The sequence below is a fragment of the Ammospiza caudacuta genome, chromosome 24 (assembly GCF_027887145.1).
Source record: "Ammospiza caudacuta isolate bAmmCau1 chromosome 24, bAmmCau1.pri, whole genome shotgun sequence".
NCBI lineage: Eukaryota > Metazoa > Chordata > Aves > Passeriformes > Passerellidae > Ammospiza > Ammospiza caudacuta.
In genome coordinates, this window is record NC_080616.1 from 7,460,657 (window position 1) to 7,484,944 (window position 24,288).

A 24,288-nucleotide genomic window follows, 5' to 3' on the forward strand; every position below is an offset into this window, starting at 1 on the left:
ACTGTCTGAGACTATATTTTCTCTCTGAGAAATAAATGTTCTAATGTATGGAAAAAAAAAAGCAAAACAACAAACCACGACCCTCAGAAAGAGTTCTTCCTTGCTAATGTTGTCCTGAAATGCAGAACTTACTGTGATGGTTTTAATTGTCCCAGTGGTCCCAGGTGCAGGTGGGCACAGCAGTAACAGGGAGGTGACACCACTTGGTGCTGCATGGAGAGGTCCCACCTTGTGCTGGTTTTGTTTGTAGGGTTTTTTTTTTTTGTTTGTGTGGAGTTTTTTTAATTATTTCCTTTTTTTAGTTGATGTTAAACTAAGGACCTCTGTTGTCTCAGAGAAAAACAACAAAAGGCACATACAAACAAAGTCCAACTGCCTGAGAAAAACAAGTCCACCTTAGGAAAGTCATTTCTTGAGATACTGGTTGGAGTTTTATTGGCAACAAGGTTCTGCCTGTCTCATGCTTGGCCCGGCCTCACTGCCTGCTGCTTTTCCCCCTGGGAACAGAAAGGGAACGTGGAGGCCTGGGAGGCTCCAGCCCTGCCAGGAAAGCCCTGGGGCCCAGCAGGAGTGCTGGGAGAAGCCCAGGGTGGCCCAGATGTGTCCCCTCAGGCCCTCCCAGATCCAGCCCAGCACAGGGAATGGCCCTGGAAGCATCCCCAGCTGCTGGAGGTAACAGCACCCATGGCAGGGCCTGCCCCAGGGAGGGTGTGGGCACAGCAGGGAGAGCTGCCCTGGCTGCTGGGCACAGCCACTGCTGCTTCCAGGGCTGCTCCTCCCTGCAGTGCAGCCCTGGCACTGCCAGCCCTGCAGCCCTGGGGCTCCAGCAGCTCTCCCCTGCTTCTGCTGGGAGCTCCCACAACTCCGCTGCCCCAGCCCTGAGATGTGTTTGTGTCACACCGTGGGCAGAGCCAGCACTGCAGAGGGGGTCAAAACCCTGCAACACCACAGCCAGGCATCCTTCTCAGGCGTGGAGAGGATGGGGAGAACGAGGGGTTCATGTTATAAATATAAAATCTGCTACAAAGAAAAGACATATATTGTACATCTTTGACCCATATACACAAGAACACAATATACACAGAACGTCTCGGAGGAGTGGGGACCTTGTCAGGAGGTTTTTGAGAGATGTTGCTCCCCTACCAGCACCCCCTCTGTGCCTTCCCCACGGCTGCATGGGGCTGTACTCACAGAACATCAGTGACCAAGAGTTCACCAGGCTGGCACACGTCACTGCAGGTGTGTGGGGATGGAGTGCTCGTGGCCCTGCCGTGCCTGCCCTGCTGCCCTGGGGAGAGGTAGGCCAAGAGGATGGACACGAGGAGGGAGGGCAGGCACGAGGGACTCTCTTGTGAACCCACAAAGTGCTTGGGGGGGGTCTCTGGCCCCTCGGAGCGAAGGGAGGCCCTGAGAGAAACTTCTTGCCCTGGCACCCTGGTGGGGAAGGATTCTGCGGCCAGGCAGGTCTCTGATAAGGCATTTTCATCTGGGACTTGGCGCAAACGGTGGCAGAAGAGAGGAGGGAGCAGATGGGGCAGGTGGTGCGGGGCAACGGGAGGCAGCAAAGCTGACGTGGTCCCAGCCAGACGAGCCCAGGACAGGGAGTGGAGAGCACAGGAGGGCTTGGTCTCTGGCTCAGTTTCTCTGTAAAGCTTCCCCCATGTTCTCTCTCAGCCCCTCGCAGCCTCCCTTCCTGGCGTGAGCCACCAGCACGGAGTGAAATACTGAGAGTCCTCAAAATGGCACATCCAGGCGCGTGGAGTGGCAGACAGGCACACGTTCAGAGTTAAGACAAGAGTTCAGGTGAGCTTTGTACAGCAAAGAGCAGCTGCTGGCCGGAGTGTCCGAGGAGTTGGGATGACAAAAATGCCACAGTGATCAGATCGGGCCAGGACGAGGGGCGGGCACGGCAGAGAGGAGCCGGTGTGGGCTCCTATCGGCGGTAATGGTTTGGGGCATCTGCAAACATGTACTTGAGTCTGTAGGCTTCAGCCAGCAGCAGCCCAATCTCTTCGTTACCCCAGTGTATCGTGGGCAGGTTCTGTAGCAACATCAAAAGGCCCTGCAAGAGGGGAAGATGCTGAGTTTGAGAGGCTGAAGGCAGAGCACACAGATCCAGTGCAGGCTCGGGGCTGGCCTGAGCAGTGGCAGCAGCGCTCAGGAACTTTTGCTCACCACACTTGCAGGTCTGAAAGGCTCAGGGACAACATAAAGATGTGTTTGGGTCTAGATCTGAACCAGTGAAGCACCCCAAGCCACTTGGAATAAGGGTGCTGTTACAGGGTTACAGCTGGACACAGGAGGGCAAACTGGGATGAGAGCTGGAATGGGATGTTTGAACCCTCCAACAGCTCCGTTCTCTGTCCTTATCACCAAGGCTAAAGTTACTTCCAGGCAAAGCTCCTGAGACCAGATGATCTTGGAGCCAGCTCTGACAGCTGTCTATGTCCACACTGGGCTCCCAACCACAGCAATTCCCTCCCCTCTACTTCCCCAGGGATTCACCCCCATCCTCAGGGTCTTACTTGGAAGTCTTCCTCATCCAGGATCTCCTTCCGCCACTTGATCAAGAAGGCAGCACAGACGTACAGGTGGAAATGGGAGAATCCTTCTGGCTCTGACTGTGGACAGCAAAACTCTGGGTGAACTGCAGCTCAGCTGGAGAACAACCCCCAGACACAGATATCCTACTGGGCCACCCATCACCCAGCTGGCTGTGAACATCCTGGGCCACTCTGCTTTGTTTCCCTCAGCTGGTGCCAGGAGAGCTCTGTGCCCGAGGGGACAGGGCCACCGGTGCCAGTGACAAGGCAGGAGGGAGCTCGGGGGAGCCTGCATACCTGGTAGGTGTCCCAGAGGCGGATGGTGCAGCGCAGGGGCAGCTCCCTCATCAGCAGGTTGTTCATCCAGCGAAAGGCAAACTGCAGGTACTCGACCTCGTACTTCCTAAAGTGATTATGTACCTGCTCTGAAACAGCACATTTCACTTACACACCTGGGCTCACAGTGCCCCAGCTCCTGCTCACAGCACAGTGCCTTTCACACACTTTCAGCCTGAGACCTTTTTTCTCCCAAATTCCTTCTCTCCCCACCCTGTGCTGTCACCAGGGGGATTCTGGCTGACTCTGCCCTGCTCTGGTTCCGTGAGTGTTGTAGGAAGTGTCCACCCCTGCCCTGAGAGCTGTCCCAAAGGAGGCCTCTCCCTCTGCTGTGACAAAGCTGACCAGACTCCCGTGTCACCTACCATCGATCCGGCTGACCAGCTCCTCCAGGGCTTTCACCTTCTTCTGGATCCCTGGCTGTGCAAAGGTGTAATTGTCCTGTGAGAGAGGCTCTGAGTCAGCAGCTTGAACAACAGCTAGAAATGACCAAACCCAGATCAGCAGCTGGACAGTCGGGATGAGATTATCATGAGCCAAGGAGCCAGGGCTCTTGAGCACCAGGACTGTGCCTGCTGTGAGTTCCTGGTCAGGATGGGCCCATCTGGACAGCCACAGCACCCACCTCCCCAGGATTTCACAGATTAACAGATTCAGTGGAGAAACTAAAGTCACTGAAGGAGCAAAACCTCCCTAAATGCTGCAGCATGCAGAATACTCACCCAGCCAGGGAGAGGAGACAAACACAGGAATTCCTGTGGCCCCAGAGGCTCACCTGAATCCCATCCAGCAGCTTGCTCATGCACCAAAAGCTGTCAGCCTCGATGCTCCGTAACACATCCTGGGACAGGTTTGTCACATCAAAGTTTTCCACATCCTCCTCTGCAAAACAGAGAGGGAAGAGCATCAGGGAGATGGGGGACATGGTGGGGCTTTATCAGGCCAAAGCTTTGCAGGAGGCACTGCAACACTCTCTAAGGTAGGAGATACAGGTCTGGCCCTCCTGGCTTGGCTGACCCAGCAGTTCCCTCCCTTTTCTCCCTGGGAGGAGAGCATCCACCACGCTGCTGTCACACCACTACACCAGATCAAATAACAGGGCTAAGCTGGCCCATTTCCAATTTCAGAGGCTCAGAAATCCTGGCAAGCAGCCAGGGAGCAGAGATACAGCAAGAGGTGAAAATACTACTCCAGCCAGGCCCAGCACTCTGAAGGAAGAGCACATCATCCTCTTCTTCAGCAGAGCAAGTTCTCCTCATGCCAGCATTTCACACCACTTCAAATCCCAGTCGGGAGTGCTCAGAGCAGCAATTGTCACTTACCAACGTGCTCAGAGAGGAACACAACAAAGAAGGGGGTGACCAGGTCATTGATGCCCTGCACATAGCCGCTGGCTGGGTGGCGAATGGCCCAGATAAACAGGATTCTCTCAAAAATCTGGGGAAGAACCAGGGAAAGCAGGAACCTGCATTAGCCATGCACGAAGGGAAGGCAGAAAAGCATAACTGCTGAGCTCAGGGAGTGCAGAGCATGCACTGACAGGCTTTTCTGTAGCAGTAAGGTAATGTTAGAAGCATAGAAGCCCTAGGAGAGACTCTGTGTCATGTACAGATCCCACATGCAGGCCAGCCAAGGCAGTCCAGGCTCCTCATCAAAACCTCTGCCTGAAGAAATGCAGACTCAACTGTTCAATACCCAGACAGCTTAATGTCCACAGGACAGGGCAGAGCAGCCTCCTTGGCTAAACATTAGGTGGGAATATGAGGTATCACCACAGAGCAGGATACTTCCCAACAGGGCAGCCTCCCTCACAGCTACCAACATTCCCAGACTGCCCCAACCCCCTGGACACCATGCTCTGACACACCACACACACACACTGAGCCTGTTTCCAGAGAGGACAGGTGCCCACACCTCCTGGCCACCTCTTGAACCCATCCCTGCCCAGCTTGCTCCCATAAGAGAGGTTTTGAAGCAAAACAGAACTATCCTGTGTTCTGGTTCAAATGCCTTCAATTTGTCTCAAAAGCTTCAGGTTTTTTACCAGCTCTTGGCTACATCTTGCCAAAGCAGAGATCATCTCATAACACCCAAGCTCCAAGTTTGATATCTTTCAGAAACGTGGGACAAGACCAGACAGTTCCAGGAGGTATTTGCATCAGGAGCTGTCAGGCAGGGAAGTTTCCCCACAGAGTTAACTCCCTAGGAGCAGTGCTGGCCCCACTTCACACACACATCCCATGGCAGTGCAGGGCTGGAGCTTCACCCCCCCCTTACCTCCTGCACGAGGGGCTGCTGGAAGAGGGGAATGAGTGGGTTGGTCCTTGGAATGTCAATGTGGATCTGGAAAAGAAGGGGGGTTACGCACACCAGCTGTGCTTTCCAGGGGCACAGTAACTTGTCACAGGTTAACAGAGGGGAATCCACCATGAGTGCTCCCCCAGGCAAGAGCTGACAGGCACAGTGAGGGCTACAGATGACAGCTGCACTGAGAAAATCATCTGCAGTCTGCTCTGCTTAGGTGCAGGCAGGTAGTTCAGAGCTGAAATAAGTTAGATCAATTTAGGAAAAGCTTAAGGACAGAACCATGGAGCCTTTTCCCCAGAGAGAAGACTCCTCCTATCTACAGCCAGAGCAAGTCCTGGCATGACCCCAGCCATGGGGACAAGCAGCAGCAGGAGGGAGGACAGGGCTGTCCCCAAGCAGGAGGGCAGGAGGAGGCTCCCACCTGTCTGTAGGTGTCCTGGTGGTGCTCCTCGTTGCGGGAGTCGTAGTACTGCTGGATGAAGCCGAAGTACTCCTCCCTCTTCCTCTGCAGGGTCAGCTTGCGGCGCTCCGAGTTGGCGGGGAGGTAACCCTGATTGGGAGAACTCAGCTCAGGGCACAGCCTCCTCTCCCTCCTCAGCACCCTGAAGCCCTGCCAGCTGTGCACCAACACCAGGCACACAGCTCAGGAGCTGGGGAAAGAGCTTCGATGGAATTTGGCCTTCCTAGCCCCTGAGCTTGGAGTAACCCAGCTTCATCTAAAGGGAGTGAAGCAGGCAGTGCCCACACCAGCCCGGGCTCTGAGCTCCAGAGGATGCATCAATGGCACTCCCTGACCAAACCCCTACAGCTCACCTGGAGGCTGGGCACTGAACACACGAGCAAAGCTGTGGGACACAGGCAGGGCAGGAGCACTGTCCCTGAGGGGTGGCACAGCCCTGCCAGGCTCTGGTACTCACTGACAGCAGTCTCCACGTCACAGGCCGCACCTCTCGGGGCACACCGGGCCAGCTGCACTTCCTCAGCTCATCTGCAAACGGACAGTGGTGGCAATGGATTAGATCCTAGGCACGTCCAGCACCACTACACCTAGAAGGAGAGGAAAGCCCAGTCTGCTCCTGCAGGCTCTGGAGACAATGAGCCTCCAGGAAGGCTCCCACACTGGCAATGACTGGGGATGTGGGTCTGCTGCAAGGGGAGCAGAGGTGATTTCAGCCCAGCTCGGGGTCACCAATGTGCCAGGACCTCAGTTCTCATGCAGAGACAGCCCCCAGAGATCCCAACCATCATGTGCAAGATGGAGAATGATTAGGGACAGACAGGGAGGGGCTGGAGGACACCACCATCTGCCAGCAGGGCGATTCCTGCAAACACCCATCTGGTACAACTGCAGGCAGTGATTGCTTCCACCTGAAGCAGACCTGATGCAGGCAGCAGCCCTTCTGCCCTGCCCTGCCCACCCTCAGCGTGCCCCACTCACCCAGGTCGGTGTTGTGGCTGGAGAGGAGCTGCCGGAACTTCTCCAGGCGCGTTTTCTCCCGCACGGTCATAGGGGGAGCCCCGGAGGCGTTTTGGTCAGAGATCCGAGCCACGAGGGGAATGACGGGCCGGAGGGGCAGGGACTGCTGCTTCTGCAGGGGGCTCCGCACACAGGACTCCTCTAGCAAGGACCAGAGGCACTGAGCTGGGCACGGAGGTGCCACCTCCCCAACCCCAGCTCACCCCACAGCCACGGTCAGACACTGCAGATTTCACCCTTCTATCCCTCAGAACAGCATTGCTGGCCCACTCCAATGGATCAACAATTCCCAGGCATCTGTGGAGCCTCTTCCACCACTTACCCCCATTTCTGCCTCCCCTCCTTCCTCCTGCATCCAAACACCTGGCTGCAAGTGGATCAGACTTCTCTCCACACGTGGGTAGGACACAGGAGACAATGCAGAACTAACATTTAGATCTGCTCTGTTCACCAGATCCAAACACCAACCAAGCTCATTGCCAGTGCAGAGAGAGGAGCTGACGGGCTGCCAGTGCCACCTCCTGAGGTACTCTCACTGCACAGGCAGGCAAGGCAGTGAGCAGGGGCTGCTGCTGCCCAGTTCCCTGTGTCAACATGACCTCACCGAGACCTTTGCTAAGAGCAGCACACCAAAGCACTGGGAAGCAAACAGTGAGCAAGTCCCAGCAAGAACTTAACAGATCTCAACACTGACTTAGCACCCAGAACATGGAATACTCTGGGGCAGACACTGAGCAGCTGAGGACACAAGCATTAAACCAGGCCTCTGAAAGGGTCTCCTTGGAGTACAGGATACCAAAAGGAAGAAAAAGCTTCTGTTGTGCTTACGGGCTGTGTCACAGCCTCTTGCCCACACTGGGAGTAGCAATGAGCAGTTGAGCTCAGCGGCCAAGCAAGAGAGCACTGGAGCAGGAGGCTGCTCCTGAGGATGTTTCTTACCAGAGCTCCTGGAGAGCTGGGCCTCGCTGCTGGACTTGATGACCTTGCAGTTGGTGGGCAGGTCCCCGAGGGCCGGCTGGCACCGCTCGGGCTTGGCCCGCAGCTTGCTGTGGTTCTCCAGAACCTGCGCTGCCGTGGCCTTGGCCACTTTAGAGTTCAGAGTTTGCAAAGAGGACGAGGAGGAGGAGGAGGAGAAGTCCTCATCTTCGTCATCGCCGATGTCCCAGGCGTCGCTGGTGCTGCGGGCAAACTCGTGGAAGCTGGAGGCCTTCTTGCTCTTCATGGGCAGCCCGGCCTTGGAGCGGTCCTTGATGAAGCTGTGAGCAGAGAGCAGGATCAGAGCCCTGCCGTGGGATCCTTTTTACTTTCCCCTTTCCTTTCCCCACGCCCTCGCTGCCATCAGCCAATCCCTTTTCCCAGGTTCCCTGTTCCGCCTCCCAGACCTAGGGAAGATGTTCAGTCTCTCTGGGCTGCCTGCTCTCAGCAGTGGCTGTCACAGGCTGCTGTCACAGCAGTCTCTGAGGCCACAGTGGCAGCACACAGCTGGACAGGTGCCAGCCTGCCTGGCTCAGAAGGGCGAACGGGAGACAGGTACAATTCCTCCAGCTCTGCCTTCCCCCACCCTACACAAAACAGGAAGATTAACACCCAAAAAAGGTCTTACAGCCTGGAGAGAGGCATGTCAGAGGCACACAGAGCAGGTCTCCTTCCATGGGCCCTCCCAAAACAGCTGCAGTTGTTCCCAGAGCAGCCTGGGTCTTTCCTCAGGCACAGAAGGAATTTACTCTTTAGCTAGAGGAGCCAAAGTCCACCACCTGCAGCAGGGAACTTTCCCCACTACCCAGCACGGGCCAGGGACAAGGAGGCAGTTCAGACCAGGAATTCTGCCTTTTCCTGCTGCAGCTCTCCAGAGCCTTGAAGCTGCTGGGCAGCTTTACCTCCCTTTCATTAATTCCTCCAGCTCCAAAGAGGAGCAGAAGGATCAGACACTGCTAAAAGAAATCTGTTTCCTTTGATGTGGGTGTTACTGTATGGATTTCTGGCCATTGAGGGCAGCAGCAGATAAGCTCTCCCTGCAAGCTTTCACAGAGCTCAAGGCAGCACCACACCCCTTGCACTGCTGTCCTCCTCTGTTGCAGTATCACAGTGCCAGGGATGCTGGAGACCTCCAGGCACTGCAGAGCTGCCAGGCCTGCTGGCTGCAGCTCCAGGAGACACACACTTACTTCTTGGTGAGCCGGGAGTCCAGTGGAGGATGCTGTGCCCCATAGACAGGCTGAATGCTGCAGGAAGGGGGAAAGAAAAAATCCAAGATGCTGTAAAAAGAGGTCCTGCAAATAATCTCAGCCTAAACTGAGGTCATGCTTCCTGCCTGCTATCAGGAGCTGAACAGAAGCCTAAAAGCAGCTTCAAAAACCTTCTAAGTTACAAGCCTTAGATCCATAGTGCCACATGCAGATGAAGATTTGTTCTTTGCAGTAGCAAAGAGAAGCCTTGTTTAAACTCTTAGGCCTGGTCCAGCCTCAGCTGGGATTTGAGCTCTGCTCCTTCCTGCACCACCAGCTCACTCCACACGTCCAGGTGTCTCTGCTGCACACACTGACATTTGTTCTCTTCTCCAGTTTGGGGAGCTCACCCTCCCAGGCTCTGTGGGGCAGGGAAGGACCCCAGGCAGTGACACTGGGGCTCCTCCATAAATGCACTCGAGGCTTTGAAGCCCATGCTGGCTCTCAGGATCACAGCCAATGCCACGGAGAAGGAATTCCTGGTAACAATACGTGGTTTGACTTGAGTCCAAATCCTGGTTTAATCAATTACTTCCTATGTGGCCTAAAATGAGTCACCACATCTTGGTCCCTGCTTCCTTGGGACTCATGGGACAAGGAGCCTGAGGGCTCCAGGCCCTACAAGGGCAGCATCACCTCAGAGAGGAGCTACTAAAACCATGCTCATGGCTGTTCTTACAGCCTCTGGAGGTGAGACAGGGATCCTGACTTATCACCTGCATTGGAGGAACTACTCACAGCCACCCCACCCTGGGAAACAACCTCTGGAAAACAAGTCCTGCAATGCCATGGCACAGACAAAGGCCCTTTCAGAGCTGCCACACAAGGAACAGGCTTCTCTTGGGTCAATAGAGCTGGCCTGGTTTCCAGGAGCTGCAGATGGTGCCCGGCAGTAAAAGCAGCAGGCCCAGCCATGGAGGGGAGGGATGGCAGCCTGCTGCAGCTGGGAACAAGCTGAGGATGCAAAAGCAACAGGTCCAGCTGGCAGGGGAGGGATGCAGAGAGCCAGGGAGAGGCTGGAAACAACCAGAGCACAGAGAGATCGGGGGGAGCAGCCCAGCCAGGGTGGGCTCAGCACTGCAGGGGGTGTCCCTCGTGGCTGGAGTCCTCCCTGGGTTCATCCATCGAGGATTAAGCCCAGGACAGAGTGTGATGAGCAATGAGCACCTGCAAGTCAGGGCTGCAATTCAGCAGAGGCACCTCCATGGGTGGACATAGCAAAGAGATGATGGGGAGTGAGAAGAACAAGGCCCCCAGGTCAGCATTGCTTCCCAGTGACTGTGGCAGGACAGGAGCCAGCAGAGCCTCTCCCGTGCCCAGAACCAAGCTCAGAGTCCCAGGATATCCAGCCAAGGCTCCTCCTGCCTGCCAGGGGAACTGCTCTGGTTCAGTGGAAGGCCTGGAGTTCACAAGACCAGTGAAGGAGAGGAGGGGAGAGCAGCCAGTGCCGGGGGAGGGAGGAAACTCTTTCCTGGGGTTCTGAATCAGTGTTTGATACAATGGCAGAGGGTCCCACCTGCACACAGCTCTTTCTGAAGTCTCACAAGCCAGACGCTCCCCAACAAGAACCTCAAGCTGTGCTCCCAGCCTGAGTGGATGAGTCCCCAGTTCTGTCCCAGTTTAATCTCCTTGGGACAGGCATTTCCTGTTCCCTGGATGCTCAGTGACCAATGGTGTGAGGGACAATGGCTGTGCTCCCTGTGTGACACCTCCAGGACCATCACAGGGTGTGGTTATTGACCCTGCAGCAGAGCAGAGCCATGAAACAGCACTGCCCCTCTGGACACACAACACATTTAAGGATGTTCCTCCCCTTTAAAAACAGCATTTCAATAACCCCAGCAGACCCTGGCTGCCCATCTCTCTAAAGAGCAGGGAATAAACAACACACCACAGAGGACAACATGCCAGAGCACTCAGCCAACACATCCCTAGAAAATTACCAGGCAGAGAATTGCCAGTGCGAAAAACCACAAGACAGCACTGGAAAAACACAACAGCATTTACCACTTCTAAACTTCCACCTAAAATCCCCCCTAAATCTACAGGGACCAAAGGCTATTACACTTTATTAGCAAATAAAAGCTAATACAGCTAAGTGACCAAATGCAGAGTGTCATGGAAAAGGAAGCTAACACAGTATCCAAGTCCCTACAAAGCCTCTCTCTGCCAGATTGTCAGGGGAAAGAAAGGAGAGAGCCAAGAATCTGCACAGGAGGGTCTCTCAAAGCTCAGACTAAAAGCAGAAAGGGAGGTTGGTGCCTGGTGACCATGGGTGCAGGACATCCCACCTCCAGCCTGGGGTCAGGCTGAGGAGCTGTGGGTGCCTGTCCCTGGAACCAGGCAGCACTGGGGAGGAACAAGGCTCCTGTGCAGGATATCTGCCAGGCAGGAGAAGGGCAGAGCTCTGCCAAAACCTTCCCCCTGCACAGCGGCTGGGGCAGGCCCGGCTGCCAGACCGGTTCACCTGGTTTGGGCCTCCAAGGAAAAGCTCAGAAATCACCAAAAGGAGAAGAGAGGTGCTGTCCATGACCTCCAGCTGAGAGCAGGGCTGACACCTTCGGGTAAGAGGCAGGAGCAGCTGGGAAATAACCCAGGGAAAGCACAGGAGTGTCCTCCCACAGGGGCAGCAGAGGAGGAACAGAGAGCTCCCTGCTCTCCCTCTGCTCACACAGACAGGGATTGTCCAGCCAACCTGAAGGAGCTGCACAGTGACAAGCACACGAGTGAAAACACTTTAGAAAGAGATATTTAACTGGCCCAGCAGGATTTAAAACCAACTAAGCATTTCAGATTGCACCCATACCCCAGGAGGCAAACGGCAGGGTTCAGATAAGGCAAATGAGAGCAGAAGTGAGGAGCAGCAGGCAGGAAAAGGACTTGAGAAGCCTCCAGAGAGAGGCTGATGCCCTTTTCCATGTCAGCCTTGCTCCCAAGGCGGTGTAGGGAGCCTCTCCTTCATCAGCACCAGCCTCTTCTTCCTAAACACCATGTCCATCACACATTTCACTTGTCTCTACCATCCCTGAGAGGAACCAGGGCATCACAGCCGGAGGAACTGAGGCAGGGGAGGTACGAGCAGAGCCCCCACGGTCCTTCCCCTCGAGCAGGAGCGACATCCCACACAGAGAGGGGAATGCCTCGGCGGGGACACCCCTCTGGGACAGGGCTGCTGCCAGCCAAGGCGACACCTCTCAGGACTTGGGAAGGATGAGATTTCTCAGTATCTGTGGAAAGGAACGCGGCCCAACCCCGGCTCTGAGCACAGCCCCAAGAGGCCTCCATGGCACCTCACCCTGCCCGCCATGGGGCACACAGGGGTCCCCGCAGCCCCCACAGCGCCCGCCTGGTCCCACAGGTGCGGGAGCAGCTCTGACCCTGCCCTTGTGCCCCTCACACCGAACCTTCCACAGCAAAATCCCCGTCCCGCAGCCTGGGGGGCCCCGGCACCCCCTATTGCAGGGAGGAACCCCAGCCAGCTCAGCCCCGCGGCCGGGACAGATCCTGCGGGCACCCCCGAGCCTCACCGGGGTGCCCTCAGCCCCGATCCCGGCCGGGTCACCGCCCCTTCCCCGCCGGAGCGCGGGGGGCGCGGCCCTCGCACCCCTTCCCGGGGCTCACCTGCCGGGCAGCTTGGCGCTCCGCTTCCAGAACTGCCTGCCGCTCTCGGCCGCCATGGCGGAGGGCGGGGCGGGCGCGGCGGGCCGGCCAGCCCCGGGCGGGGAGCGGGGACCCCCGGCCGGCCGGCCCCCGGCGCGGCGCGGGGCGCGGAGCAAGGCGCGGCCCCCGCAGCCGCCTCAGGCCCGCCCGCCCGCAGCCCGCGGCGCCGCCATCTTGGCTCCGGGCGGGCCCAGCGCCGCCATTGGCCGCTGCGCGCGAGGAGTCGCGGATCCGCCAATCGCAGGCGGGCGCGGCCGTGACGTTCTCAGGGGCGGGGCCTGCAGCGCTGGAGGGGCGGGAGATACCATGGGGGACGCGGGGGGGACGCGGGGCGGCACCACCCGGCTCCTGCCGGGGGGGGGGGGGGGGGGCTGAATGAATGACATTTTCTGGGATTTTGGGATTTCTGCTTTTCCAGGGAATTCGCGGCGCGGTTTCAGCCCCGCCCTGGATCCTGCTCGCCCGTCGTAGGGCGTTTTAGGTCCGGTGAAGTGGCTGCTTCGGTCTGACACAGGAACTGTTCAGACTTTTAGAATTAAATAAATTAAATAAATTAAAAATTGCGTCTAGGCAGCGTGGCATTTTCTGCACCAGACGCTACTATTTGTCTTCTTTTTATTTATAGTGCATAAAGCCCATAAATAGTGCTCCGGATTGGAGTAACACCTCTCATATTATTACTATTATTCTCCACCCCACTTACTCCCATATGGAGCACTGAAGAATAATTATTAATGAGTAATTATGCAAATATTATATTGTATATGCAAATTAGGGGATAAAATATTTTCCTACTGCCACCCTATAGCAAATACCAAACACCTGCAGCAAATAGAACTGCAAAAAAAAGAGCAAAAATAAATGAAAAACAAACACAAATACATGTATAAAATAGAATGTCATTGGAAGAGTGAAAACCTGAACGACAAGTCAGTGTGGGATTTCCCCTCCCTAAAGCTTCTTCTGTGCTTCCTGCATCCACGTGGCCCTGGACTGCCCCACAATGCATGGATGTGCTGGCTGTAAATATTTACCCATTGCCCAGCACTTCACTCAGGCTCCTGAGCTTCTGACTGGGGACACACCTGCAAATCACTCTTCATTTCTACACAGATCTTAAAACCCAGCTCCAGTTCATGTTCTGCACTAACCCAGGCTCTTGGTTGCCTTTCAGGGCTGTGAGCCAGGTTTTACCCACAAACATGCTGCTGTTCTGGAAAACAAATGCAATTTATTATTGGATGTTTCCTTGACCCTCCATTCCAGTAACATGTTTAAAACATGGTATAAAAATCATCAGGTGCTGTAGAAACCGTTGGCAATGATGAAGTGCTTGTCCTGCAGGTTTATTTGCACATTTTGCTATATAAAAATGTCACCTCCTTTCACATCTCACAACTTCTCCTTGCACATAAAATAGCTGTAAACAATTTACTACCAAAAATTCTTCTGCCATTTCACCCTCCTCTGAAGGAATGAGAATTCCTCAGTTTTTGCTCTTTTCACTACTAATAAATAGAAGCCATTGGAGCCAGTGAAGGAAATGTTACAGAAGCCTTCAAATGGTTTCCTGCTCTCCATGACCTTTCTGAACATGAACCTGAGGAAGTCTTTGTCAAAGCTGGTTTTTCCCCCCAGAATTCCTCCCCAGCTGCTCCCACCATGGAGCAGGACAGGATGGAGCTGAGTATTCCAGGGAACAGATGTGGCAAAGCGTTCTCCAGCTCATGAACCCTTTGCCTGTGGTGTGTTGAGAGGTTTTTCTCCTGTACCCACTGTCCTCAATGATTTCTGCGCAGCACAAGCCCCCACAGGGTTTGGGTGCTGCTGGATGGGCAGCAGGGAAGGGGAATTCACCTGGGGCATCCTGGGGTGCTTCAGGAGGGAGGCAAAGCCTTGAGCACACAGAGCTTTCAGGTCAGAAAAGCTCTTCAGCACAGCCGGCTCAGTGCAGCAAACATTCCCAACCTGGAACATTCCAGCGCAGCCCCAGCAAGGCTGACTGGGCCAGGAGGGCTCAGTCCCTCCTTGCCACGTGCCCAGGCCCAGGTTTTACAGAACCACGGCCGCAGGCACAGCCACTGGTGTCCCCCACTGCAGCTCTTGTATGGCTTTGGTGTCTGATGTCCCACACAGCTCCTGCTGGTTCAGTGCCAGCTGCCAGCTTTCGGCCCCACCAATCCAGTTTTTCTGTGCATGCCATGGGATGGCACCACCGATGAGACCAGTTCACTCTGGGTCTTGTAGAGCAGTAAAGCAGAAAGAAAACTTCTGATGCACACACTGGGAATCTGTTTAAAGATTGGAATTACAGATTTCTGTCAGTTTTCTTCTTTCTGCTGGTTCTCTTCTCTGGTGGCTGGTGGAGATGCCCAGGGCTGATATTCTGCCAGTTCATGGTTTAATTTTCCATAACTGCAAAGAGACAAGAAAGGGAGTTTGGGTCTAACAGGAATGGTTTCACCCCCAAGTAACATTCTGCGTGTCCTGCCCATCCTGCTCTGCTCAGTGAGCTCCAGTTTCAGGGTGAGCCACAGGAGGATAAAGGGAGGAACCCTGGATCCTCACAGCTTCACCTGCAGGAACTGAAACTGAAGTGAGCCCTGTCCTTCCCCCCAAACCTGGCCCAGGGAGGTGGGGACACACCCAGCAGGTTCTGGGGTCTGGTTCCCAGGGCAAACCCAGGTTCTCTCAGGGCTGTGACCCCAGAGGTGTCCCCAGAGCTGTCCTGCTGCCTGGGACAGGGACACTCACTCTGATGTTGAATCCCAGCAGGTCACTGATCACTCCCGAGACAGCAGAGAGGATGACAACCCGTGTGATGTTGTAGATCAGTGGGTTCATGGTCAGTCCATACAGCCTGAATGGACTATCCAGCTCCTGCAGGGACAGGACAAGGCTCCATTAGCACTCCCCAGTACAGACAATTCATCCTCTGACTTTTAGCTTAGCACTGGCACTCCCACAGACTGGGCTGCCTCTGTGTCCTTTCTTAGATTGAATTTCCAGTATTCCACAGACATCTCCTGCTGAATCCAAGGTTCTGCAGCAACCCCAGAGCTGACACTCCAGGCTGCAGAATCACCCAGCCCAATGTGGGGACTCCCAGACTCTGCTCACTCCTTCCCAAACCCCTCCCTGCCGCTGGCACTGAGGAGCATCAGAGCTGCTGCAGGAAAATGAGACTGGAGCAGTGAGGAGAAGCTGTGCTCACCCCAGCCTCTCCTCTCAGCTAAACCACTGCTCATCAGGAGTTCCCAGCACCAATTACCCACACTGGCCTTGTGCTGCTCCCTCTCCTGTCACAGCTGCAGCAGCACTGAAAAATCCCCTCTGTGAGCACTAACTCAGAGAGCCAAGGGCAGGGCCCCATGCACTGCCATAACTCCTTTCTGCTGCCAGAAACCCAAACATCCAGGCAGAGCCTCTCACCTTCAGCAGCTTTGTGGACAGTTTCAGCACATTGTTCACCAGAGACAGCTGCTCCTTCTTGTTTGGCTTCTTCTCCATCTTCAGGTACAGGTTTATCTGTGACAGACACCACAGGCCAGGGTTGATATTCCAGCACCAGCCCCAAATGGTTCCTAACTAAATTGGAGCCAATTTTGCAGTCTGCTGTCACTCCTGAGATAGTGAATTTAGCACTGATAACATCAATCTTTTCCAATTGTTTTGGTTAACACACATTAATCCAGAGACCAAAATAATCCAGAACTTTGGAGTTTGAGTCTGGCCCAACAGGACCAGCTCATCCCCCCCATGCTGACCAGTGCTTTGTTGCCTTCTGGCCAACACAAGGGTGCATCTCTACATTTTAAACTTTGATTCCAGTATTTAAGCTGGTTTGAAATACAAGAATTATATCCAAACAAAGCACAAAGCCCAGGGGAGAACAAGTTGAAGGGAATTACCTGCTCAGTGAGCAGGATGGAAATGTTGCTGTATTTCTTGTTGGTCTCAGAGCCCAGAGATGCCAGACGTAGCAGGAAGAGGAGCAGTGCTGCCTCCCACATCAGGAACTCCCAGTTGTAAGCTGCACTCAGAAAGGTTTTGTGGCCCTTAAGAACCTGTGTGGGGAGAAAACAAAGCACCAAATGTCACTGACTGTTCTTGGTGCACAAACACTGCCCTTGCTCCCTCATAAACCACAAAGGTTAAAATCTCACCTGGGCACAGCAGATAAAAGCAATTGAAAGGGCCAGTAAAAAGACTGAGGACACCACAACATCCACAGACCTCTGGGGGCCTCGTCTCTGCAGGAACAAGGAACAGGGTCAGGGCTGGGTGTGGTGTGCAGGCAAAACTCACCACAAACAGCTGGCATTGTCACTGTCATCCCCTCTGCAATAACCAAACCCCAGATCAGGACTCACCTTCAGGTAGGAGCGAAGGGATAACCAGATCTTGATGTTCTCCACCTTCTTGAGCCTGAAGTGAGGGATTTCATATTTCCTGGCTTTCCGAGCAGATGTGATGTGACTGAAGAGCTTGGCAAACAAAAACCTCTGCAAGGTAAAACCAGAACCATAAATTAGTGTAAAACAGAACAGACTGCTTGGGATTCTCAGTGGCACCTGGCAAAAAGGGTCACTGGGGAGGCTCAGCATGAGACCTGAGTGCTCAACCCCTGTAGCAGCAGTTGTTTCCATAGAATTCCAGATTGGTTTGTATTGGGAGGGACCTTAAAGCTCCTTTTCCAGCCCTTGCCATGGCAGGGACACCTTCCACTCTCCCAGGTTGCTCCAAGCCCTGTCCAACCTGGCCTTGAAGACTTCCAGGGATGGGGCAGCCACAGCTGCTCTGGGCAGCAAACCTTGGGGACAGGTAAGGAGTCAGGAATGGTATTGATTGGTATAATTTGTGACTGATCAATAAGAACCTTCCCAGACTCCCCTCCCTGACCTTGGCAAGGGCTGGGGTGAGATGAGCTTTAAGGTCCTCATCCCATTTTTATTCCTGCTCTCCAGGTTCCTGAAAGGCACCAGCACCTTCAAACCCACCTGCTTGTAGGTTCTCTCAGCAACACACATCATGAAGAAAAACATCCAGGTCAAGCACAGCCTTTCCAAGAAGTTGATGGCAGCCAGGATGAGCACAGGGGTGCTGACAGGGGCTCCACAGAAGATGTGCAGAAGCTCCATCAGAGAGATGGAGCAGAGCTGCTCCAGGTTATCCGTGCGGAACAGTCTGTAGAGGAATGGCAGGAAGGCCAATCCGATGGTGATGATGTTTCCCAGCATTTGATACCCCACTCCTTGCTGGTGGGCATTAACCTGGCAAGCAGGAATAAAAAAGGGGTGATTACCTGGGGTTTGCACCAGGGAAAAGGCCTGTTGTTGTGGTAGCACCAATTCAGACAAGCAGTCAATTCCCCTTCCCTTCACAGGACAGAGACTAAAATAATCCCATCATTTCAGTCCAAACCCAAAACCAATCAGCCAAATAATCAACCCCCCACTTTCAGCACCCTGCAGAGACAATCAGTGATAATCAGCACTTGGCAGTCTTCAAGAGACCTCTTAAATTGAGGGTTAGACAATTTTTCAGTAAGAACACGTGGGACAACCATCTTTGAAGCTGGAGAGGGATGAGTTTCCCACTGTCCCTAATATTTGTATGTGTAGCTGTTTCCAGGGGTTTTGGTGGTTGTTTCCTGAAGTGTGAGGGAGAGGCTGCAATGCCACACAGCCCCCTTACCCTGCTCATGATAATGCCACTGATCTCCAGCACAGACATGTCCACCTTCTTGCAGTCATTCCCTTCCCAGATCAGAGCACTCACTTTGGCAGACGCTGGGCTGGTATTCTGCAGCCAAAACAGATGGTTCTAGAAAAGAGAGAGGAGAGCAAAAGCTGGCTCAGCTCTTTCTGTCCTGCTGTAAGTAACACCTTTGCCTAGAACACATTTGGATTGAGGGGGAAATTCCATTTTGGGTTGAATATTTTGTTTTGGGATAAGCAGCCCTGAAGAGGGGAGGGATAGAGAGACAGATTCATCAATCATGAATCACTGATATAATTTCAGATTTCCAGTGTGACTCTGGCTTCACCCAGGCTGCCCACCTTATACCAACAGCATCCCCGTGTGCCACTCGTGTTTGGGAAGACGGGGAAGAGGAAAAGCACCCCCAGCTCCTGGATGGACATCACCAACCTGCTGGAACACGTCCTCCTTGGGGTCCCTGCGGGAGTCCCTGCGGGAGCGCTCCTCGCTGTCGCTGGTGCCCGAGGAGCGGCACTCGGGGCCGTGCAGGAGATCGTCCCACAGCATGTCCTCGGTCTCCGAGTCCTGCCGGGTGCTCTCCGAGTCCCGCCGGCTCCCGCCGCAGCTCCGCGGCGCCGCGCTCAGGCACGCCCTGGGGTCCTGCAGCACGGCACAGGTCACTGCCCCAGCTGGTTTGTGCAGCCAGCACCTCCCCTCATCCTCATCCTCATCCTCATCCTCATCCTCATCCTCATCCTCATCCTCATCCTCATCCTCATCCTCATCCTCCTTCTGCCCCAGCTTTGAGTGCTCCCAGTTGCACCCACACGGTGGAAATGGTTTAAGACAATGTTTGGGGAAAAAGCATTTCTATACCAGAAATGCAGACATATCTATCTATCTATCTATCTATCTATCTATCTATCTCTCTATCTATCTCTCTATCTCTCTATCTATCTATCTATCTAGATGTATAGATATAGATATAGATAAATGTAAAATTATAATATGAATATAATATAATATAGTATAATATAATATAATATAATATAATATAATATAATATAATATAATATAATATAATATAAATAATTATATATATATAATATATATAATATAAATACCACACAGAGCCCATTAATTCCCTACATCCATTCCCAACCTGCAAAATAAAAACTGACATACTCATTTTAATGAAAAAATGTCCTTTTTAATGTGTTTTGCATAATCTGTTTTAATATCTTATTTATATTTTGTATTAATTTATATATCTCCATATTTATAACTTGATATTCACGTATTTATATTTTGTTTTCAGGTAAAAGCAAAGTAATGAGGTGACTGAGTATATTCTCACATAATAGATTTATTCCTTCATTACAGGAGTTGGACCTGATCCTTATGGGTCACTTCCAAGTCAGGATAGTCTGTGATTTTAAAATCAAAATTTATTAGCTTAAAAGCTGCAAGCACAGCACTGCCTCCCAACCACAAGAGCAATTGCAGCAATTGCAGGAGCAATTAGAGACAGCTTGGACTGTCCTTTGCTGCCAGCAGAGTTAGTTATTTGTTTGTTTGTGCTTTGTTTAACAAAGCAGCACAATGTGAACACTGTAAAGGTTTACAAGGCTGCCAAGCAGCAGGGATGGAAGGGAGGATTCTGAAGCACAACCATTTCATAACTGTCTGCTCTGATGGAGGGGGTTGGAATGAGATGAGCTTTAAGGTCCCTTCCAGCCCACCCCTTTCTCTGGTTCTGTGACCCCTGCCAGGCCTGGGAAAGCTCCCTCTCCTGACTTTATATCCATACCTGCCTGTACAATGTGGATTCCAGCTCAGACTCCACAACACTGTCAGAGTCTCTGGCAGCTTTCAGGGCTTGCTTGACCTGCCAAGACCAAAGGAAACCCACTCATTATCCACAGCAAAACAAAGTGTGCAGAACAGCACTAATCCCAGCTGGGTACCTGTGAGACAGCCTGGTTGAGAGAAACCAGAGGCCTCCTCTTCTTCTCCTCGTAGCTGTTGTCACTGGAAGCCCCCTCCATGCTGGGGCGCAGCAGGAGCCGCTGTGCCGCGGCCTCGGCATCCTCGGCGTCCTCCTCGCTCGACAGCTCGTCAGAAACACCGTCCCTGTTGGTGCCATCCTCCTGAAATGCACAGCCAAGGCCACACCAAGGGCCAGCCTGAGCCCCATCAAAGGCTCAGGGGCATAGCTGCCCCCTGGCACAGCCCTCAATGCCTGCAGAGGCAGCACGTGATCCCCACAGAGCCAGAACTCTGCTGGCATCAGAGACTTCAGGTTTTAACTCATTCCCCCTGCTCTTGTCTTGTCCCAGAGTTAATGAGAGAGAATTTTGGGTGGGTGGATTTGGAGCTGGGGAAAGGGCAGCAAGAGGAGGATGCAGCAGCAGCTCTTGGCTGTGCCTTACCAGCAGCTTAATCCCAGATGTATCTACGAGCTGGGGGGTAACAAACCCAAAATCCTGGGCTGTGCCCCTACACTGAGCTCTGCCCCTGTCCAAAATGCTTCACAGAGAGGAGGTGGGATGGCACAGTATGACAGAATCCATGTTCTTCAACTGGACACACCACTGGCCCAGGGGAAACTCAAGAGTAATTCCCAAAATCTTTATGTTTCAAAGCTTTCAACAGAGGTCACAATGCTTTAGCTCCTTCTCTTTCCTCAAGGAGAGAAGGTGGAAGGTGTCCCTACCCATGGCAGGGGGTGGAATGAGCTTTAAGACTCCTTCCAACCCAAACTACTCTGGAATTCTATTCTTGATGATGGAAAGAAAGTACAGCACCTTTTCAGCTGCTCAGTGAGAGGCAGAAAGGGGTTTCTAGGTTAATGCAGGCAAACATGAGCAGAAGGAGGGAATATCTTGTATTAGACCAAACCATGCAGTTAAATACCCACCCACTTCTGGCACACAAAGAACACACTGAAAGTGTGATTTCAGAGGATCTCCCCTGGCAGTACCTGATGGCTCCTCTCCCCATCAGAAAGTTTACTTTTCTCTTTGGAGTGCAGCAGCCTGTGCTCAGATCTGGCCTGTCTGGCTTTGATGCCATCACCCGTAGCACTCACAGCACTTTCTGTCTCAGTCCATTTCTCAGCTACCAGCTTTACTCTTCTATTCCTAGGAGACAAAATACAATTAAATGCTTTTGTCAGGGAAAAACTCTTTGGGGTAAAACAATCTGGTCTTCCCTTGTCACAGGTGCAGCATCAAACAAGATACCTAAGGGATAAATCATTTTCTTTGGCTGAGAGGCTTTGTATGCTCAGTATGTTAAAAAGATTTATATCTGCTTCACCCTCACTCAACATGTCTTTTGTAACTCTAATAGTATTCTAAAACTTTTAAATCAAGGGGAAATTTTTCATTATTTTATTTTACAAAAAATAAGAGCAATTCACAAGACAAAAAGTCCTCATGAAGAGAAAGCACCTGTGAGTTGGAAACTCACCAGGAAATTCACCTGGGAAAACAGGAGAAAACAATGAAATATTATCCCATACAATCTCTCCTCCTTTTCCTTGAGTTACTTTTAGAGAAGGAAGATGCCAAAGTGAGACACTGTCCAAACCAGAAGCCACAATTGCTTTTGGAAATCACCTAAAACAGCAATATAATCTGAGCACTCACTCAAACAAGGTCACTTATCTGATAAATAAAAATAAACTCCACCACATTCTGCAGCTCATCCAACACTTGGTTTCACATGATCTAATTTTATACAGGCTAATTTTATATGATCTAATAAGGACATACTAAATATTCCTGAGGAATCAGCTTCCCACATTGGCATGAAAGTTTTAAAGACTGGCAGGCTGTGGGGATGTCAGTGACAGCACAGGCTGTGCCTTCATTGCCCAGGTACCAAACTGCTCCCAGTGTCATGAGCAGCACAAACCCAGCAGGGACCACATACCTCCTCTGGAAGAGCAGACTGGATAGATTGGTCAGCAGAGTTGCAGAGCCAGACTGCTCCTCCTTGCTGGCTCTGTCAGGAGAGCACCAACTGTTCCCATCCACACCCACAGCCTTGCGTAACTTCCTGGGTTTTAAGACAAGGAGAACGAAGTTGGTGTAAGAAGCTACTTTAAGGACTTTTTAAAAAGATCTGAATGAGATTTGAGCAGCTTTTTGGATTCCGTTTTTTTGAAGCTATGCAGAACACTGACTTCCAGATACAAAAATTCTGCCTATACCCCCAGCACGTCAGGGGGAAAGGCACAAGGGACAAAACCTGGAGGGAATCTTTGCTGCAGCAACCCGAGGGAGGAAAGCTGGACCCAGCCCCAGCTGTGACCCCACCCAGGGCCCTCTGCTGGTGCTGACCTGCGGCGCCGGCTGAGCCCGTTGCTGCCCGCAGCTCTGTTCACCTGCGTGGACACGATCTGGCAGTGCACTGTCCCCAGCAGCAGCATAAGGCACAGCGGTCCCATCACCTCACTGGCACTCACAGCAGGCACCATGAAGTACAGCACCACTGCTACGACTGCAAAGGGGGAATGGCACCAAGGCAAAAATTAGAGAGTCTGTCTCGACTATTTGTTTTTACTCTGCTTTGTTGTATTATTATTTAATTTCTGCAATTGCTAGCGCCACACGCTGTGAAATGCACATTAAGCAGGTTCCAGACAAGATCCTCACACTTTAGATTATGGACTACAAAATCACAGACTCACTAAGCTTGGCTAAACCCTCTGAGTCCAACCCCTCCCCCAGCACTGCCAGGCCCACCCCTAACCCATTTCCCCAGGAGTCACATCCAAACATTCTTTGATGTCACATTCCTTGCAGGAGAGGCCTATGGCACAGCCTGTTCCCTCACCTTGCATAACGTAGAGCACCAAGAGCCACATAAAAATGCGCTGGGAAGTGACCTGTATCCACCACTGGCTGAACAAGGGGAAAAACACCACTCTCACAATTCCCTTCCTCGTCAGAGATGTCCAGGGAATTTCGGGCTTGGCTTTGGCAAAGGTAGAGCCTTGGAATTAAAGGGGAAACGAGCCATCGTTAACTGTGAATCACAAGAGCTGCCTTGCTGGAGTTCCCCTTTGGGCAGCCCCAGCCCTGCACAGGGCTGAGCAGGGGGTGACAGCAGCCCAGTTTTGGGCACCGTTCAAAGTGACACAGTCCCAGCAGCTCCTTGTGTTCTCCCAGAGCTCTGCCCCTGACCCTTCCCTGCCCACCCAGCCCCTCCTGCAGAGCCACCCCGGGCTGCTCCTGCTCCGCTCTCAGCGTTTCAGTGCCCACGGGCAGGGGCTCCCCTGGCAGCAGGGCAGGCTCTGCTTCCCCCACGCCGCACAAAGCTGGGGTGCACCTGCAGAACCAGAATGTCCTGAGCTGGAAGGGACCCACGGGGATGGCCAAGTCTCTGCACAGACCCCCAGCAATCCCACCCTGGGCATCCCTGGGGGTGTTCTCCCGCAGCTCTGGCAGTCTGGGGGCCGTGCCCATTCCCTGCGGAGCCCGGGTAGTGCCAGCACCCTCCGGGGAGGAACCTTTCATGATATCCACTCTAACCCTGCTCTGACCCAGCTCCAAGCGCTCCCTGGTGCCACCCCAGTCCCCGAGGGGAGCGAACAGAGCCAGCACCGCTCACCGCTGATCAGATCCACGTCGATCAGGTCGGGCTGGATGTGCCCCTTTTTCTTCGGCTTGTTCTTGAAGCCCTGCGGGGCGGAACACGGGGCCGAGTTAGCGGCGGCGAGGGGCGCGGGGCCCGCTCCCCCCCTCCCCGCCGCCGGTACCGGTACCTTCATCTGGGTCTGCTCCACGGCCTTCTCCCATATCTGCTGGTCGTAGGCCCCGATCTGAGGGGAGAGGAGGCTGAGGGCACGGCCGGGCCCGCGCCAGCCCGCCCCGCGCCGCACTCACCTTCTTCTGGTACCATGAAATGGCATCGTGACAGGCCATGGGAGCGGCGGGAGCGGCGCGGCCCCGGCACTGGCCCGGTACCGACCCCGGTACCGGCACCGACCCCGCTCCCGTTACCCTGGAAACCGCCCGGCGCTCGA

General features: G+C 53.5%; 2 protein-coding genes across 2 annotated transcripts; both read right to left on the minus strand.

Moving 5' to 3' along the window:
* Positions 1–3: 3 nt before the first annotated feature.
* TBC1D22B (TBC1 domain family member 22B) lies at positions 4–12,565 on the minus strand. Its single transcript, XM_058819538.1, has 12 exons — positions 12,510–12,565; positions 7,603–7,919; positions 6,625–6,804; positions 6,104–6,174; positions 5,608–5,736; positions 5,157–5,222; positions 4,202–4,316; positions 3,655–3,761; positions 3,245–3,320; positions 2,841–2,968; positions 2,526–2,621; positions 4–2,062 (listed from the first exon to the last, which is right to left on the minus strand). Exons 1-12 carry the CDS (start codon positions 12,563–12,565, stop codon positions 1,934–1,936), a joined length of 1,470 nt encoding a protein of 489 aa, XP_058675521.1. The 3' UTR covers positions 4–1,933.
* A 1,244-nt stretch (positions 12,566–13,809) lies between these two features.
* PHTF1 (putative homeodomain transcription factor 1) lies at positions 13,810–24,251 on the minus strand. The gene is made up of 17 exons (XM_058819313.1): positions 24,028–24,251; positions 23,874–23,943; positions 23,097–23,255; positions 22,601–22,760; positions 22,191–22,316; positions 21,235–21,394; positions 20,219–20,401; positions 20,062–20,139; positions 18,702–18,911; positions 18,246–18,374; positions 17,549–17,821; positions 16,922–17,053; positions 16,715–16,801; positions 16,460–16,615; positions 15,981–16,076; positions 15,303–15,428; positions 13,810–14,963 (listed from the first exon to the last, which is right to left on the minus strand). The coding sequence occupies exons 1-17, from the start codon at positions 24,031–24,033 to the stop codon at positions 14,943–14,945; spliced, it is 2,172 nt and encodes a 723-aa protein (XP_058675296.1). The 5' UTR covers positions 24,034–24,251; the 3' UTR covers positions 13,810–14,942.
* Positions 24,252–24,288: the final 37 nt, after the last annotated feature.